This window comes from Anolis sagrei, chromosome 2, assembly GCF_037176765.1.
Source record: "Anolis sagrei isolate rAnoSag1 chromosome 2, rAnoSag1.mat, whole genome shotgun sequence".
NCBI lineage: Eukaryota > Metazoa > Chordata > Lepidosauria > Squamata > Dactyloidae > Anolis > Anolis sagrei.
Window position 1 is genome coordinate 287,636,351 of NC_090022.1, and position 18,292 is coordinate 287,654,642.

Here is an 18,292-nt window from a genome sequence, read left to right on the forward strand (position 1 = left end):
TTTTAAAGTGTTTTTTGCACTACTAATAAGATATGTGCAGTGTGCACAGGAATTCATTCATGGGGTTTTTTTCCCAAATTATAATCCGGCCCTCCAGCAGTTTGAGGGACTGTCACCTGGCCCTCTGTTTAAAAAGTTAGAGTAAGTGTGTGTTATCTTCTGTTAGGGGTAATCTTATCAACTTTCTGAATGTCATAGGGACATTGGTGGTGTTGTTGTTTTTGTTGCAGTTGTTATCCCACTTTCCTCTCTTAAACAAGACTAAAAAAACATGACAAGAGTTTTTTCAGACCAAAGATCTATTTATTCTAAATAGTTCTGTTTCCTATGGGAACCTTATCAATAGGTTACGACTGCAGCTACATCCTATATTGGAAGAAAGTCAGGATAAAAATATAGTCAGTAAATAAATACATCTTACACTTTGTGTTCCTCAGCAATTGTTAGAAAGATGTACTCAAAGTCAAAGTATTACCATATAACTCAAGTATAAGCCGACCTGATTATAAGCCAAGGCACCTAATTTTACCACAAAAAACTGGGAAAACTTATTGACTCGTGTGTAAGCTGAGGGTGGGAAATGCAGCAGCTACTGGTAGATTTCCAAACAAAAATAGATACCAATAAAATTACATTAATTAAGTCATCAGTAGGTTAAATGGTTTTTTAAATATTTACACAAAACTGTAATTTAAGATAAGATTGTCCAACTGATTAAACCATTATTCTAACCTTCTTCAGTGTAAATGTGTTTAAATATCCTTTCAATAATAATTAAGAGAGTAAAATAACAAATGTAATAGAAATAATAGAGTAAAATAATGGAAATATAATAACAATAATACAGTAAAATAATAAATGTAATAATAATTTATATGTAATGTAATAATTATGTAATAATATAATAATAATCATGTAATAATAATAATAACAGAGTAAAATGATAAATAACTTTGATTCGAGTATAAGCTGAGAGGGGCTTTTTCAGCCTAAGGGCTGAAAGACTTTGCTTATATTATTATTATTTATTATTATTATCATTATTAACTTTATTTGTACCCCACTAGCATCTCCCGAAGGACTCAGTGCTGCTTACAAAGGCCAAGACCACAATAAAACAACAATATAACAATTACATATAAACCAAAAGCAAATAAAAAACATTAAAGCAATAACAGTAAACAGCACACTGTGACATAATAAAACTAGGCCAGGCAAATGTACTGGGTACAGATTAAAAAGTGCTGAGTATGCTGAGTGATATAAGGATTTTGGATAGGTGCAATGTGTGGACAATCTTAATCTCTAATAAAGTGCTTTTGGGACGTGTTGCTGGGGTTTCCTACTCTGGAAAGGCACACCGGAATAGCCAGGTCTTCAAGCTCTTCCTAAAGACTGCCAATGTAGGGGCTTGTCTGATGTCCTTGGGGAGGGAATTCAAGAAGGGGGGGGGCTACCACAAAGAAGGCCCTGATCCTCCTCCCCACCATTATACTCGAGTATATATGGTAATTCCTAACAGTGGTTTATAGCAGTCAATATCTTTGTAAAATATAGCATTCAAAAACATCATTACACTTTTAAATGATTCATTATAGCTTTCTACAAAATAATACCGCATTTGGGATTCAACAAGATTTCCAGTTTCTAAAGACTTTTGCTAGCTCTTCCTCTTTTTTCTAGGTCACTCCATCCATCTTTCACCTCCCATTTTGCTTTTGGGTTTTTTCCTGACCTAGAAGCTTGGGCATTTTTCAGATTTTAAAAGTGTTAAGAGCAAGTCATTTTGGTGTTGAAACCATAGAGGCAGACACAATTGTTCTGCAGCCCCTCGGAAGGCCAGCTTAATGAAGCTGTTCACACTGAGAGCTGCCCCAAGGCAAAGTGGAAATCTGGAAATGTCATCTGGTATCAGCCTCTCTGCGGAAGAGCTTACCTGATGGAACAGTGTTTATCTGAGTCATATTTGGGAACACATCTGTCTGGTGAAGTTAGTCTTACAGCTAGTGTTCATGATCTCTCAGTCTGTGGGGGCTGCTTTCTCCTCGTGGCAAATGCAGCATCCTCATCAGAGCTATTTGCAAGAGCAGAATATGGAACCTTGTACATACCCTCAATTTCCCCTTCCCCTTATTTTTTCTGGATTTTGTTTTTTTTTTGGGGGGGGGGGCATACAAAATGCTACGTTCTGCCCAGGTTAGATAAGTCAGAAGATCAGGAGTGCAACTTGTTTGGGAAGGGGAGATAAGAGCATTCCCATTTATCCCTGGATCCATTGCAGCTGCCCAATTCTGAACTATATGTACAATCAGAAATCTCTTGTTTTAGACCAGCATTCCAACCACAAAACCACATTAGCTGTCAGTTATCTGAGGTTGTGGAATGAAGGATGCCTCAATATTCTGATGAAACAGCTGTTAAATACTTAATGAGCCCTCTTCAAGAAAAAGAATGCAATAGCTGCAATAACACAGCTATTGTAGGCTATATCAATATATAGGGAAGCTCAGTTAACGAAATCTCTGGGCCCATGGGACCCTTCCACACATCCATATAACCCAGAATATCAAGGCAGATAATCCCCGGTGGCGCAGTGGGTTAAACCCCTGTGCCGGCAGGACCAACAGGTCGCAGGTTCGAATCCGGGGAGAATCCTCTACCAGCTCCTTATGCGGGGACATGAGAGAAGCCTCCCACAAGGATGATTAAACATCAAATCATCTGGGCGTCCCCTGGGCAACGTCCTTGCAGATGGCCGATTCTCTCACACCAGAAGTGACTTGCAGATTCTCAAGTCTCTCCTGACATGACAACAAAAAATCCACAATATCTGCTTTGAACTGGAATATCTGAGTCCACACTGTCATATAATCCAGTTTAATGTGGATTTTATACAGCTGTGTGGAAGAGCCCTTTGACAAAGACATTCCTTTTTGCAAAAGCTTTTCAATCCTGCCCTCAGTACACCTTTTTGTCCTCTGCCTAGCAGGATGGTTTCAACAGTATGAGGATTGGGAGCATTTTGAAGGAAGGATAGCAAACATGGGCGTTTGGTATCAGATTACAGCAGTCTGTCTGCAGTAAACAAAAGTTGAAATCTGATCTGGGATCCTGCAGTACCTGTTATAGGCAGGGATCGCTCATGGTCCAGTATGATTGTCTTCCAAGAGTCTTGGTGGTGAGTCTGTAAATGACTGTTGAGACCTATTCTTGATCTGCATGGCCCTATGTAGATGTGTGTACTTGCCTATAATAGACAAGGTCAACAGTGTTTGCCTTTAGACTCCCTTATTATGCAGGCAAAAGAAAAAGGGAAGGCCTCTCACCAGCTATCCCTATGCATATTTAAAAAGGATAGATCTATAGATTTGGACACTGGCATAAAAATCTGCTGTTCTTTTTTGTGGTGCAAGGATCTATCCCAAGTCTTTCCATATGATTTTTGGTACCAAATTCTCTGTTAAAGTAGTAATACTCAGAAACACACCCACTTTGATAAATTATACATTATTGCATTGTTTGAGACCCTCCTTCTCTGCTCCCTACCTTTTCCTGAGGCTCATGTTATCTTTTTGTCTTGTAGATGCTCATGGAGCACAAAGCCACAATCATCCAGAAACATGCCCGGGCTTGGCTGGCTCGCAAGCGTTTTGTCCGGTTCCGAACTGCTGCTGTGGTTGTCCAGTGCTACTTCAGGCGCATGAAGGCCAAGCAGGAGCTGAAGACCTTGAAGATAGAGGCACGATCCGCAGAGCACTTGAAGAGGCTGAACATTGGCATGGAGAACAAGGTCGTTCAATTGCAGAGGAAGGTAGATGAACAGGTAAATCTCCAGCATCTTCTTGGGTTTTGGTTTGTTGGACTTCACGTGTTCCAGATTTTAGGGGCTGCACCAATCCACAGAACATTCTTCTAATTCCATAAATGGGGTGGGAAATGTGTCATAGCCAAAAAATTAAAGTAGTGGATGTTAAGAAGTGACATAATAGTGATGTTTACATATTTGAAAGAATGTCGCATTGAAGATTGAGCGGGCTTGTTTTCTGCTGCTCCAGAGACAACGGACATATTAGAATGAAATCAGACTGCAGGAAGTGAGATTCCACCTAAACATTAGGAAGAAACTCCTAACTGGAAGGGCCATAGAATGTGCTGCCTCGAAGTGTGTGGTTTCTACATCTCTGAAGCTTTTTAAGCAGAGGTGGGATGGCCATCTCTTGGGAGTGCTTTCATTGTGTGTTCCTGTATGACAGGGGGATGGACTGTATGGCCCTTACGGTCTTTTCCAACTCAAAAAAGACACAGAAGAAGATTATACTGGGGATTCACAGGGGCCAACAATTATCCCTAGCCATGACCCCAATGCACAGAATAAATATCCCACTACAATTTATCTAATGATTTTAGAGAGCTTTAGACTGGTTTCAGCTCTGATATGGGTATGGATGACACTTGGAAATGCATGGACTGGCTACAGTGATTTCTTGTAACTCCTCATTACTGACAGACTAGCCCTAAAAGTCATGTGCTTCTCCTTGCTGAGGCTTAATGTTTCCAATAACATTTCAGGTCCACCTGGAGAACTTGCCATACATGACTAATAAATAGCATTTAAATTGAGGTCCACCATGTAGTTGACTACAGGTCTTGTCATTGTTGACCCACTAGCACTTCTTTTTTTGACTTGATGGCTGTTTTGTTCTCTCATTATCTGAAGGGCACACAGTTTGTGATGAGGACACCAAAGATAGGCTGTTGAGTCACCAGATGAACATTAAGTAGTGATTCCTATATTTGACAGGGCTTATATTAATTCGCATGCAATCAGAAGGTCAGATAATCTCTTTGGAGAACTAGCTGGTAGGGTCTTCAAGGGTAGTCTTTATTTATTATTGTATTTCTTCAGTTCTAAGACACACTTTCCCCCCTTTCTAAATATCTCTAAAAATGAGATACATCTTAGAATCCTGGATATGTGTGTGTGTGTGTGTATACATACACACACACATACACATTGTTGATGGTACTGAAATTAATGTGCATCTTTAAATCAATAATTTCTTAGAATCAAAGAAATATGGTGTTTTTCTTTTCTTTAATTATTATATCCCATCTTTTTGTCATGGGAAGGTAAAATATGATCTGGTACTGAAAATACTAAAGATCACACTAAGGTGTGTGTGTAAAAAAAATACAGTACAAAAATACCATTTTCTCACAACCACTTTCACCATCAATGAATAGCAAGGTCTCTGCTTGCCTCCTATGGAAAGGGGTTCCACAACTTGTTAGCAGCCACCAAGGAAGCTCTGTCCTATGTCCTCACCAGATGATTCTGTGATGGTGATGGGACCAAAAGAAAGCCCTCTCTGAAGAATCTTAAAGCTTATGAAGGTTCATAATAGTTTTCCCCAGAAGGACCTTTCTTACTGCCATTTAAGGTCCTGCATCTTGACATCATTACTGAAAAGCAGAGTATGGACAAAAAAACTATAGTTCCCATATTGTCCAGACAGCCATAATGGCTAAGGGTGTTCTGGGAGCTGTTACCCACCCTAAAAAAGAGCTTTGGTTCAAGGTCTCTGGAAATAATCAAGGAAAAACCTTCTGAAGATCATAGATGCAAAAAGAAAGAAATTGACATCTTGTGTGATCATTTAACAACAACAAAAAGTCAAAAACACAGCCTTGCTTAACCTTGGCTTTGAGTGAATTAAATAAGACAATTATAAGTCTTGAAGAGAAATCCCTCCAGTGTGCGGGTTTTGTCATAGCGTTGAAAGGAAAATGCTGCAGAGCCAAGCTTTCCTACTAAGACTTCATTGTGCTGTTCTTCCATTGCTTATCTCTATTGATGGAAAAGCCATGCCAAGGCAAAGTTCAACAAAAAAAGATAATAATCTTTGCCCCCTTTTTCTTTTCTTGATCATGGATTAAGAAAAGCTTTTTTTTAAAACAGAAAGATACATATATTGGAAAGGCTTTTCTTTAGAGATTTGGAAGAGGCTTCCATCGGCTGAGATCTCCATTGCCCTCAGTTGTGGCATTTTATAACAAAAATATTCATAATGAATATTTCAGCAGTCTCTGTAAGATCAACAAATAATGCCATTAACTTTATTTTATATTTAATCTGTCCTTCTTACTGTTGTGAAATTATAAAAGTAGTTGTTCTTCTCCCATTTGTAGCAATGTTGTGTTGTATATTTGAAGGTTTTTTAAAAAAAATACAGTCAGCCCTCCACATTTACAGATTTTGACTTTTGCAGATTTGATTAATTGCAGATTTGATTAAGAATCAAATCTAAGAATCTTTAGATCCTCCAGTGATAGAAGCTGACCACAGAGTTGTGCTGGAGAACCTATACATTCCGAAAGAGAACACTTTTCTAGTCCTTCAGTTGAAATTGACTATAGCAGTGGTTCTCAACCTGGGGTCCCCAGATGTTTTTGGCCTACAATTCCCTGGTAAACTGGCTGGGATTTCTGTGAGTTGTAGGCCAAAAACATCTGGGGACCCAAGGTTGAAAAGCACTGGACTATAGAGTCATGCTGGAGGATCTTTCACGATTCTTACAGAGATGTTCTCTGAAGGGGGAAAGCAACTTTCTTCATAGTTTTTCACTTTTGTGATGGTTCTGTGGTGCGAACATGGAGGGCTGACTGTGGGTACTTTTACACTGAAAAATCAATACCATAGAATCCATGAAAGTTGTGGTTTGGTGGAGAAGGCTAATGAGGATCCAGCTCTGCAGGCATACACATGCTGAGCTGGAGCCATTTTTGATGGCCTACAGGGAAATGAAGCCACCTGTGGAAGCTGGACATAAGCCCCGGAAAGAGAGGATGTGGCTTAAGGGAGCTATTTAAGGAAAGCAACTCTCATTCTGTGTCTCTCCAATCTTGGTGTTCACCCACTCACCCACCTCTGCAGCAGTGTGAATCTAAATAGTTTCCTAGGGGCCAGCTAGGATTTGTTTTCTTCTGTTGAAGGATTTGTTTTGTTTTTTTTGTTTTTGTTTTTTTGCCTACTCCACACTGTGAACTGGTGACTAGATAGTTGGCTTCGCGTGTGGTTTGTGATTAGCTTTTGGACACTGGCAGGTTTTTGTTGATATGGAAATTGGCGAACACCCATCACTCCCCTTTGAGTTGGAAGGGAATCCTCTGGAAATCCCCCCTTTAGATCTTGGGACTGGGAAGGGGTGATCCTGAGCCCTACTCCTCCAACCTTGGGACTCAAGAAGGGAAGCCTTCCAAATGAAGGTGGTCTGGGGAACAACCCAAGTTTGGGTTTACTTTGGAGCTCTGGTGTCTTCGCCTGAATTAGGTGGCAGGGAGGTTTAAGAGGATACCTGCTGCCGCCACCTTCACCAAACCAGTACTCTCCCCCTTTTTTGTTAAATATATCTCTGTTCAGACTTAGAATAACTAGCTCGGTTTACCCAATGTTCTGGTGTGGTTACATTATGTCACTGGTGAGTCATCAAAGATCATGTCAAGCTAAAGCTAAATGATCATCTAAATGTTTGGTAGAACTTCTTATACAACAGTAAAAGGTGTTGTGGTGTTTTTAGGTGTTTTTTTAAAAGATGACCCTTCTCAGAAATGCTTTAGAAATGGATTTCTCCATAGCAAGATATAGGGCTAAGTGTACTTTGAGATTATTTTTGTGATTCAGTTTTCCCAGCAACTTTGCAGTTGGCCAGCCTTATTTATTTGGCCTGATGGTCTTACCATCACAAGTTTTTAAGATCTTTTGCAGAATTTCCATAAATGCATCTACAATTCATTTGACATGTCATCTATGGCTCTTGATCAGAAGCATTATTTAGAATCATAGAGTTGGAAGAAACCTCATGAGCCATCCAATCCAACCCCCTGCCAAGAAGCAGGAATTTCTTTCTGTTCATCTTTGTCTAGATCTTCCTCACTTCAGCCTTCCACACGTTCATTAGGATTTCTCAGAGAATTACTGTCTTATTGCTGTCTTAAAGACAATGAGACTCCCAAACCTCCCATCAGTCTCATTTCATTTGATCACTTCTGATAGTTATTGACTCTTTTTCATTTTGATGGCAGCCCTATTATGTAGAATTTTCCTAAGCACTCCCTTCTCAGTTCTTAAAACTTGTGGTTTGGGATGTAATGATGATCTAAGATTCTTCTTAAAGGAAGTAATTTTCCCCACATTTTGAAAGACACACATTTTTTAAGACTAATCACATTTTGGGAGTTAGCCTATGAAAATTTCACACACAGTGTTGTTTTGTGCGGAAAACTGCATTTCCTGTACAAAGAGTAGCATTTTCTGCACAGAAAATGTTTATATGGAAATACGTCACTTTATGTGTACAAAATTGTGTTTTCTATGCAAATCAATTATATGACTTTTGCACAGAGTAAATCCCCAATTACAGAGGTTTCTATATAAGAAATAGAATACCATAGAGTTGTTCTGGAAGGCCTAGCAAATGGCTAAAGGGAACATCTCAGTAGGCACTATTAGGTCATTCAGCATGACTCTTGGTCAACATCCAGTGGAAACACACCATAGAATCACATGGAAAGTCTAGAGCAAAGGAAATCACAGATACAGGGATCATGATGTAATACACATTTGTAGTACTATAAAAACAATAACTGATTATTTCAATAATGGCTGTAGATTTTTTTTCTGGTGTGTTATGTGGGATTTTGGGATGAACTCATATGTTCTTTTTTTGGTCCCCTCATTGTAGAACAAGGAATACAAGTTCCTGAATGAGCAGCTTTCGACAGCCACCTCTACTTATTCTGCTGAAATCAGCAAATTAAAGAAGGAACTGGAACACTATCAACAGAAGAACAAAGATGGGAACCAAATTACAAGTTTGCAAGAAGAGATTGACACTCTCCGGTTGGCACTGGAAAAGGCGCACGGGGAGAGAAAGATTGTGGAAGATACCTACACAAAGGAGAAAGATGTGCTCCAAAAAGTAAGGCACTCCCAGAGTTTCTTGGCTTGTTGTATCAAGGCTTGGAAATGTTACCTTTTTGAACTCCGAAATCTCCTTGCCAGTGTTGGGTTTGAAGTCCAAAAAATAACTTTTCCAAGCTACTTTCTGACAGTATTCTCCTCATTGTAATATGAAAGGTATATGAATACATCTGAGCAAGGCATGGAAAGAACATTCTGTATTATTCATTCCTCACCAAAAGAAAAAAGGATGGAGGTTTCTGACTTTTGAGAAATCTGTCAGGAAAAATATTCCAGCAGCAAGACTTTTTTTTAGCAGTTTGGCTCACTATTATTATTACTATTACTACTACTACTATTATTATTATTAAGAAAATTTTTAACTCACTCCTCAGCTACAAAGGTGCTCAGAATAGCTTGCAAAATGTTACTTTGCCATTGGGCTTACAATGTCCAAGTATCTTATATTTGTGTCACTTGAACTTCTATGCCAGTTTCCATAATCTTCCTGTGATGAACTACATGGATTAATGGATCGATTGATCTGAAAACTCTCCTATTTTATTTTGAATTAGCAAAACACTTAAATAGGAAATTGCAAAGCCGACATACCAGATTTTAGAAACATTGACTCAGGGAAATCGGATGCCATGGTTTCTGCACTCTGTTCTAGAAAGGAAAAGAAATTAATAAAAAGGAGTGTTTCTTAAAAACAGTTTGAATTCTACAACATATTTAGTTTATGCTATTTTTTGATTCTAGAAAATATATTGGCTTGAGGAGTTTCTTTTGGGATTGTTGTTTCTTGTGGGGTGGCGTTGGTAGTCATGTGGAAAGGCAATGAGAAGGGGCCCTAGATAAGCAGAAATATTTGCTGAACATCCTGCCGCAGCATCTGAGGTTCTGCACTGATTTTCAAGTCTTATCTTTTCATCCATGCAGACTAGAAATTAGCTTTTTCTCTGAAAAGTGTCATATGAGAATTAATATTGATTTCCTGATTCTGATTTCTATAAATTAGAGCTTGGAAATATTACTTTCTTGTGCTACGATTCCCAGAACTCTCAGCTGGTGAACATGTAGGCTTGGGATTCGAAGTATCATGATAAAAAATTATTTCCAAACTTTGTTTCAGACTATGGCTTGTAATGATGTACAGCTGTGGCTTTTCTCCAGGTGCCTACCCTGAAATAAGAGCTCTCAAACGGTGGGAGAGAGAAACAAATCAGAAATGGGAAAGACAGACAATGGTTCCTTTGGTCATCTTCAGTGCAGTGTGTCTTTAAAAAAAACCAACAAGTCATGGTTGCCATAAGCAATGCCGTATTTTGACATATGAATGTGCACTGTATGTGGTGTTGATTGGTGAAAATGCTGAAGTCGTGGCAATCCCAAGTTTCCCAAGCTGTGGTTGAATGGTGGTCCCAACCAAGCAGCAACTTATGGCTGGGTTGTTTTAGGCAATGATTACCAACCTATGGTACGTGGACCACCAGTGATCCGCAAGAACAAAAATATGGTCCGCGACCTCACTATTACTACACGGTTGCCTTGAAACCACATGGCAATGAGAGCGACTGGTCTTGCAAAACCCTCTTATAGTGCCAAGGCAACGGAGGTGACAGGATGAGAGAGGCTGACTCCCCATGAAAAATTACTACTACCACAGCAGCTCTACATTATTAAATACGGTTTTCTGTGGGCAAGCAGATGGTGACTACTGGGTGGCATATGTTCCTGTATCTTCTGTATCAGAAACTAAAGCTGATGTGGTCTATCCAATGCAATTTTCTGAATCAGCACCCCAAATAACCAAACTGAATCTAAAGTTGACCAAAAACTGATTTGTAACCCTTTTAGTACTGATGTTAGAGAGTGGTCCCTGGTCAAAGTCCCCGGACAAGTCAAAAAAAGGTTGGAAATCACTGTTTTAGGTCACTGCTTCATGTACAACAATGACTGCACCAAGATCTTTTAAGAGATCACTTTGTAAAAGATCTGTTCTATTTTAGTTGCTTTGGGTTCTTTCTCTTTTTTCTGTTTTTTGACTTTCTGTCACCCTTCAAGCACACCAAATGGCTCCTTGTAACACAGTAGAACCTTTTATAATAAATCGTTTGCTTCCTTCCATCTCCTGCCTCCCATTTAGGACTTTTTTTAAAAAATGCAGTGTACGTACATTACTTGATAAAATACCTCTGCAGATTCTCCTTCTAAGAAAACCAAGAAAAGGTGTATGAACATAGATAAAAATTAGGCTGCAGTATCAATGTTTATGTCTTCCCGGAATGTAGGACAGGAGAAAAAAAAAATCTTTATTATACTGACATAACAAAGCGTTCATTCTCTAGCAACACAGAAACCGTGTACACTCTAAGTAGCAATTTTCCAAATTATAGTTGTTCTGTTCTGAGCTACAATTGTATAGACAGAAAAGAATGAAGTTTGGAGGGCTGGAATGCAGTCTCCTAGATGGTGCAGCACAACAAAGCAATATCACATGGACAGAAATAGTTTGCTTAAAACATTTCCTTGAAATAAAACTGCTACTAGACACATGGCTTAGCATTTCACTATTTTGCTAATTTTAGCTTGCCGAGTCAAGTTAATTGCTAATTTTTATTCAGAAATAAAAGGAAAAGATAGAAAGAACAATAAAAAAGCTAAATTATCAACACGAGAGAGGCCTTCTCAGTGGTGGCCCCTTGGCTGTGGAATACCCTTCCTAGAGATATTAGATCGCTCCCTCCCTCTTAACATTTTGCAAAAAGGTTAACACCTGGCTTTTCTAGCAGGTATTTGCAAATGCAATGTAACAGGCAGCGACTGACAATGCAATTGAGTGGTGATTTCAGTAAGGAGACACTAATGATTTATGATTTTATTGACTTTTTATGAACCTATATTTTATAAGTGAATGTTTTTAATTATATTATATGTTAGGGGGCATTGAATTGTGCCAAATGTATACCGCTTTGAGTCACCTCCAGGCTGAGAAAAGCGGTATATACATATGGCAAATAAATAAATAAATAAGCGGAGAAAGTAGGAGGAATTGCCTTCTTCCCATGGCTTTTTGTGACATTCCATCTTGAAAGAAGATGGAGAATACACTCAGCCCATCACATAGTATCATTTCCTCCCATTTCTACTTAAATCCTTCACTTCATTTCTCATCACATGGGCAGGTGTAGTCTCCTCCCATGTCATCATCCATAGAGTGCCCATGTCACAACTTCATTTTATTTTTTAGTGTTAGAAGGATGATTAAGGGACATGAAAAGACCACCCATATGCACACCCACATTGAAACATCAGAATACAGACTTAAAATGGGTGAATGCACCATTTCCATCCCACAAAAAATACTCATTTCTAAGCATTTTAAAGTGCAGGGAGATAGAGTCAAGTCGAGTCAATTCCACACCATCGTTAAAATCCATCCATTTGTATAGGTTGCAGAGAGAGAGAGTCACGCAGGCAACGCATAGAACATGCGCTACAGTTTTTTATGGGATCCATGGGATTCCATCTTTTAAGTGGGTAGAATCAGAGGAAACCTCCGTCCGATGAGGTCCTAAATCTAAAGCAATCACCCTAACCAAAAATATGCCTACACTAGCAAACAGGATTCAAGTTAGACTGAGCTTTTCTTTTTTAGCTCTCAGAGAAAATGAAATTAGGTACTCTCTAGTTTTGCTGTGAAAGAATTACTCATATTGTGACAGAAATCAGATAGTAAAAGATAAATACAGTGTTTTGGTCTCTGGTGACTGGAAAGTCCTTCATGTCTGGTGGAAATATTTTGCTTAAGGAGGTATTCCCACATTATTTATTTACAACATCTCTACCCTGCCTTTCTCCACCCCGGAGAAGACCCAATGCGCCTTTTACCCAGGCAACTATTCGATGCCATAAAACAATGTACAATTATAATAAACATTTGAATAGAATTATAAAATACTTTAAAACATTTAAAAGCATTTAAGGCAATGCTTTCACAATTAATCACGTGATCCTCGAGTGTAATCCGGGCCGTTCCAATAGTCATTGCACATAATTCCACAGCCAAGGGGCCGCCACTGAGAAGGCTCTGTCTCTCCCTGCCAACTGTGCCTGCAAAGGAGGCGGGACAAAAAAGCAAGGCCTCCCCAGAAGATCTTAAACAATTTAAACAAACTTCCAGATCATAAGACTATTGAACTTGATGAAACTGACTCTTTGTCTGACAGTCCTGAATCTGTGCAAGGCGCAGGGGGTGGGGAATCTGGAACTTCTCAGTCGGCTGACTTTAGCAAGTTTGTTACCCTTGTAGGGAGAATGGTTAAGGCACTCGATCTTCCAGCCCCCAAACCCCCTGAGCCTGTGGAGGATCCAGTGTTTCCATCGCAGGAACAGAATCCCGCATCTACTGCATCTTTACCTGTGTTGCCCTATCTTCTCAAATTGGCTAAAGTTGTTGATGTTTCTCCGCGCGCTGTGTTTCCGCAGTTCCTAAGAAAATAGACTCCATGTATAAGATAGACTTGTCTTCCGCTAAGTGGATTGTGAAACCATCTAGGCCCAATACTGTAGTTGCTGAGGTAGCAAAGACCAAATGCCCCAAGGGTTCTCTGACTCCAGACAGGGAAGGAAAGAAGGTTGACTTTATCACTTTAAAAGTCTAATAATTTTTTTGTGAAGTGCTAAGTTTTCCAGGGGGGACAGACAACCCTCTTTGTCTTACAAGATTCATAACTAAACTGTTCTTTTTCTTTTCTTTTTTTCTTTTTTCTTTCTTTTTTTTTTACAAAAATTGACAAGTTGCAGTCACTATAGCATATTTTCCAAAGTACTTTTCCAGACTAAGCTGTTAAATTAACACTTCCACTGTTGTGTATCTTTATTCCAGCAACTGAAGGAGAATGAGAAACCAGTTTAGCTATAAAAGGCAGCCCGGTGAAACCCAATCGCTCTATGTAGCTGGTTGACCTTGGCTTGGCCTCCATTGTAAATGGTAATATTGCCCCTTTATTTTCTCTTTAGCGGATATCAGACTTGGAGGAAGAAAATGTGCTGCTAAAGCAGGAAAAAGAGGATCTGAACAACAAAATCTTGTGTCAGACAGAAGGTAAGGAGAAGTGGCTTATGGATTAATTAACACTCATAATGAACAGAAGGATTTGCAATGTTGTTTGTTATTAGTTTGTTTTCTTATGTTTCTGAATCTTTTTTCCTTATACACAGCTGTGTGAATGATAAGCAGGAAGTGTTAGTCTTCCAGCAAGACTTTCTCCCAAAATATTTTTGAAATCTCTCAGAGATGGGATGGAAACTCTCTGGAGAGGAGAGTGAAGTGAAAGATAAAAGATTTCCTGCAAATGTTTGCAAATTGTGCTTCTCCTTTTCCATTTCATTTCTAGGGTCACTGAGAGCAATTCCAACAATCCCAAAATTCCAGAAATACCCTCTAGGAATTTGCTAGTCCTTCAGTGTGACTCTATACTAACTTCTGTTGAAAGCTTATATTAATTTTCTAGGTCCTCCAGGATGAGTGTTACCTACATAGACAAGAGATAGCTAAAAACAAAATCACTGAATTATTATACATCTAAAGTAGACACCAGCGCCCTTCTCTAGCTATCCAGGAGTTAAAACATATCAAAAAAATTCCCCCTTCATTTTCCCCCTGCAAGACGAAATTGCACAAAATGCCGTTGAGGAAAATCTTATGATGAAGAAGGAGCTGGATGAGGAGAGAACTCGCTATCAGAACCTGGTGAAGGAGTATTCGAGGCTCGAGCAGAGATACGACAACTTGAGGGATGAGATGACTATCGTAAAGGTAATGGGAAACTATTTTTACTTTGATATTACACTGAGATATATGGAATTTGCATTCTGACCACTTGAATATTCTCTCTGGCATCGTTTTGTAACTGCTTCCTGCTGTGGTTTAGGGCCACCGTGGGTTGGAAATGACTTTAAGGTCCACAGCTATTTAGGGTCAAGCAATTTCCATTAACATAATAGATTTATATATTCAGTTGTTTCACGCAATTACAGATAATAATGCTTCCAATTCAAGGCTCATTTCAAACATAAAACTTCTTCTTGAGGTTTGTCTTTCAAACTCCTCCCCAATATGTAATAGAAAGAAAGAATAAAAGGGTGACAGATGAAGGAACCCAACTGAGTTGGTCAGATAGCTGGAGTCAGTCAGGGAGTTAGCTGAAGTCAGATGGAGAGTTAGCTAGGGAATAGCAAAAGGCAGTTGACTGATAGCAAGAAGCTAGTGACAGAAAGGTTTTAAAAGTATGTCAGGTCAAAGATAGTTGGAAACCAGTTTTCATATGTTAATATTAAAAGCCTTTTAGGAAAGAGGAAAGGCTTGAATGAAAGTCATGCTGAAACGTTGTTTTGCAATGTCTCCATAAAACAATATTTACCTCATTTGTAACCACCAAGCAGTTATACTTCTGAAACTATCACACTTTTGTCACAAAAAAGGATACAAATAAACCAACAGTTACTGTTTTACTTTATTTATTTATTTACACAATCTATATGCTTTTACTGTTTTACTTTAAGCAGAGTCTCACTTTCACTGTCTAAGCCTCAACTTAAATAATCAAGTCTCCTGGACAGAAAAGGTGGCAAAGATATTTAAAACGCCCTCGCCTGATGGATCAGTTCCTTTACATTTTATGGTGGCGGCAGAATTAAACATCCTTTATATTTATTGGTGGGATATCAAAGAATAGTGGGATATCTCAAAATAGCTGGCCAGAGAAGAGGGAGTCCTCTCACATATATCTTAGTAAAAACAACTTTAATGTCATCTCTTTCCTTGGACAGCAAACCCCAGGACACAGAAGAAATCCATCTAACCAAAGCAGCCTGGAATCAGATTCCAATTATCCATCAATTTCTACATCTGAGATTGGAGATACAGAAGATGCGATACAGCAAGTGGAGGTATTTGAATGGACTTGAGACATGCATTGATATGAGATCTCAGCCACACCGTTTGCTCTCTGGGTAGTCTAAATGGAGGAGATGGAGTAGAAACAGGCTTTGAAAATAAGACTAATACATCTTCATTTTGCTGTTGGAAAGCAATACTTGTTAATTTATTAGAAGAAGCAAATGTCAAAACCTCAGGTTTGCACTGGGCAAATTGTTCTGTTTATTTAATTTGATTACTCAGTTAGAGCAGATTAATTTTTAAATGCATGCTTTTAGCAATCACTTAGGCCTGTACACAGAGAGCATTAACTCATGATCAGGGAGAGTAAACCTGGTTTTTCGTAATACATTTATATGTGACAGGCTTTCCTTTTGAAAGGGTTGCAAGCTCCTAAAGACTCATGGTAGCTTAGTTGTATTTTCATAAAGTTTTTTCCAGTCCAACTGGGCCATGGCTGTTAAAGTGGTGTCAAACTGCTTTAATTCTGTAATGTAGATGAATGCAAGAAGCCCTCCGGTGTTATACCTATGAGCTGCTGAACTTGCTGACTGAAATGTTGGCAGTTCGAATCCGGAGAGCAGGGTTTGCTCCCGCTGTTAGCCCCAGCTTTTGCTAACCTAGCAGTTCAAAAACATTCAAATGTGAATAGATTAATAATAGGTACTGTTTCAGCTGGAAGATAACAGCGCTCCATACAGTCATGCCGGCCACATGACCTTGGAGACGTCTATGGACAACGGCGACTCTTCAGCTTAGAAGTGGAGATGAGCACAACCCCCCAAAGGCGGACATGACTAGACTTAATGTCAAGGCGAAACCTTTACCTTTACTTTAGATCAGGGGTCCTCAAACTAAGGCCCGAGGGCCGAATCCGGTCCTCCAAGGTTAATTATCCGGCCCTTGCCCAGAGTCAACTTAAGTCTGAAACGACTCGAAAGCACACAACAACAACAACAATCCTATCTCATCAGCCAAAAGCAGGCTCACAATTCCCATTGAAATACTAATAAGTTTATATTTGTTAAAATTGTTCTTCGTTTTAATTATTGTATTGTTTTAAGTGTTTTTTGCACTACAAATAAGATATGTGCAGTGTGCATAGGAATTCATTCATGTTTTTTTTAAATTCTAATCCGGCCCTCCACCAGTTTGAGGGACTGTGACCTGGCCCTCTGTTTAAAAAGTTTGAGGACCCCTGCTTTAGATGAACGCACAAACCTTTCTGTCTTCATAGCATGCTGGTTAGCAACAGAAAGGAAGTTCCAACATTTTGTAAGACAAATAAGAATCTGTTAAATTTAAATTATGAATACCACCAATTAAGACTGATATTTTCTGTTTCTTAAAAGAGACGTAATTTGTTCAGCCTGCATGAACAGTATTGCATCATCTTGCTATAATATTTCTAGTATGACTAAAGCACTCAGCTAGAGGTTATTAGAGTGAAATAGGTAGTGTGGGAACAGAGATTAGAAGTATAGGTGGTAGAATAAAAAATAAGGTATATTATGATCGTTCCTCCTCCTTCTATGATCTTCCTTGTGATTTTAATCATTTGTAACAGTGTCCTCCTCTGTTACAAATGGAAATTGGCTTGCTAGTTTCCTGATCTTGAAAACTAGAAAGATGAAGATGGATTTGGGAAATGTATTTATTTATTTATTTTAATGGCATTTATATGCTGCCCTTCTCACCCCGAAGCGGACTCAGAGCGGCTTACAAGATATATTTTCATACAATATATTATATTATTAGCATAGTACAATATCAATATTATATATTACTATATTGCATTATACCATTATATTGTAATATTATTAGTAATATTACATGTAATGTAAATATATAATTATAATATTGTATTATTATTACTAGAATTCTATTGTATTACATTATAATATTATAGATATAATAATAATAATAGAAGAAGAATTGCAATATAACAATACAAATTGCAATAAAATAAACAACATAACATCTATCTATATAAAAATGCTCTGTGCATAATGAGTACCTTAAAAACAAAAGAACCAATGAACGAAATCACACCCAATTTGGCAACAAAACGTCTCACTACACAAGAAGTGACCATCACTCAAAAATTATGATTTTGTCATTTGGGAGTTGTAGTTTCTGGGATTTATAGTTCACCTACAATCAAAGAGCATTCTGAACTCCCTCAGTTCTTGTGGGTTTTTTCGGGCTATATGGCCATGTTCTAGAGGCATTTCTCCTGACGTTTCGCCTGCATCTATGGCAAGCATCTTCAGACCTCTGAAGATGCTTGCCATAGATGCAGGCGAAACGTCAGGAGAAATGCCTCTAGAACATGGCCATATAGCCCGAAAAAACCCACAAGAACTGAGTGATTCCGGCCATGAAAG

The 18,292-nt window shown here is 38.7% G+C and overlaps 1 protein-coding gene across 5 annotated transcripts in view; it reads left to right on the top strand.

Moving 5' to 3' along the window:
• The window catches only part of MYO5B (myosin VB), a 372,261-nt gene that overhangs the window by 294,351 nt on the left and 59,618 nt on the right, over window positions 1-18,292 (top strand). For all 5 annotated transcript variants that reach the window (XM_067464658.1, XM_067464659.1, XM_067464656.1 and 2 more), the window contains 5 exons: window positions 3,584-3,823; window positions 8,742-8,978; window positions 13,985-14,069; window positions 14,635-14,783; window positions 15,797-15,916. In XM_067464658.1, coding sequence (XP_067320759.1) covers window positions 3,584-3,823; window positions 8,742-8,978; window positions 13,985-14,069; window positions 14,635-14,783; window positions 15,797-15,916 — 831 coding nt within the window. The remainder of the gene's footprint in view (window positions 1-3,583; window positions 3,824-8,741; window positions 8,979-13,984; window positions 14,070-14,634; window positions 14,784-15,796; window positions 15,917-18,292) is intronic.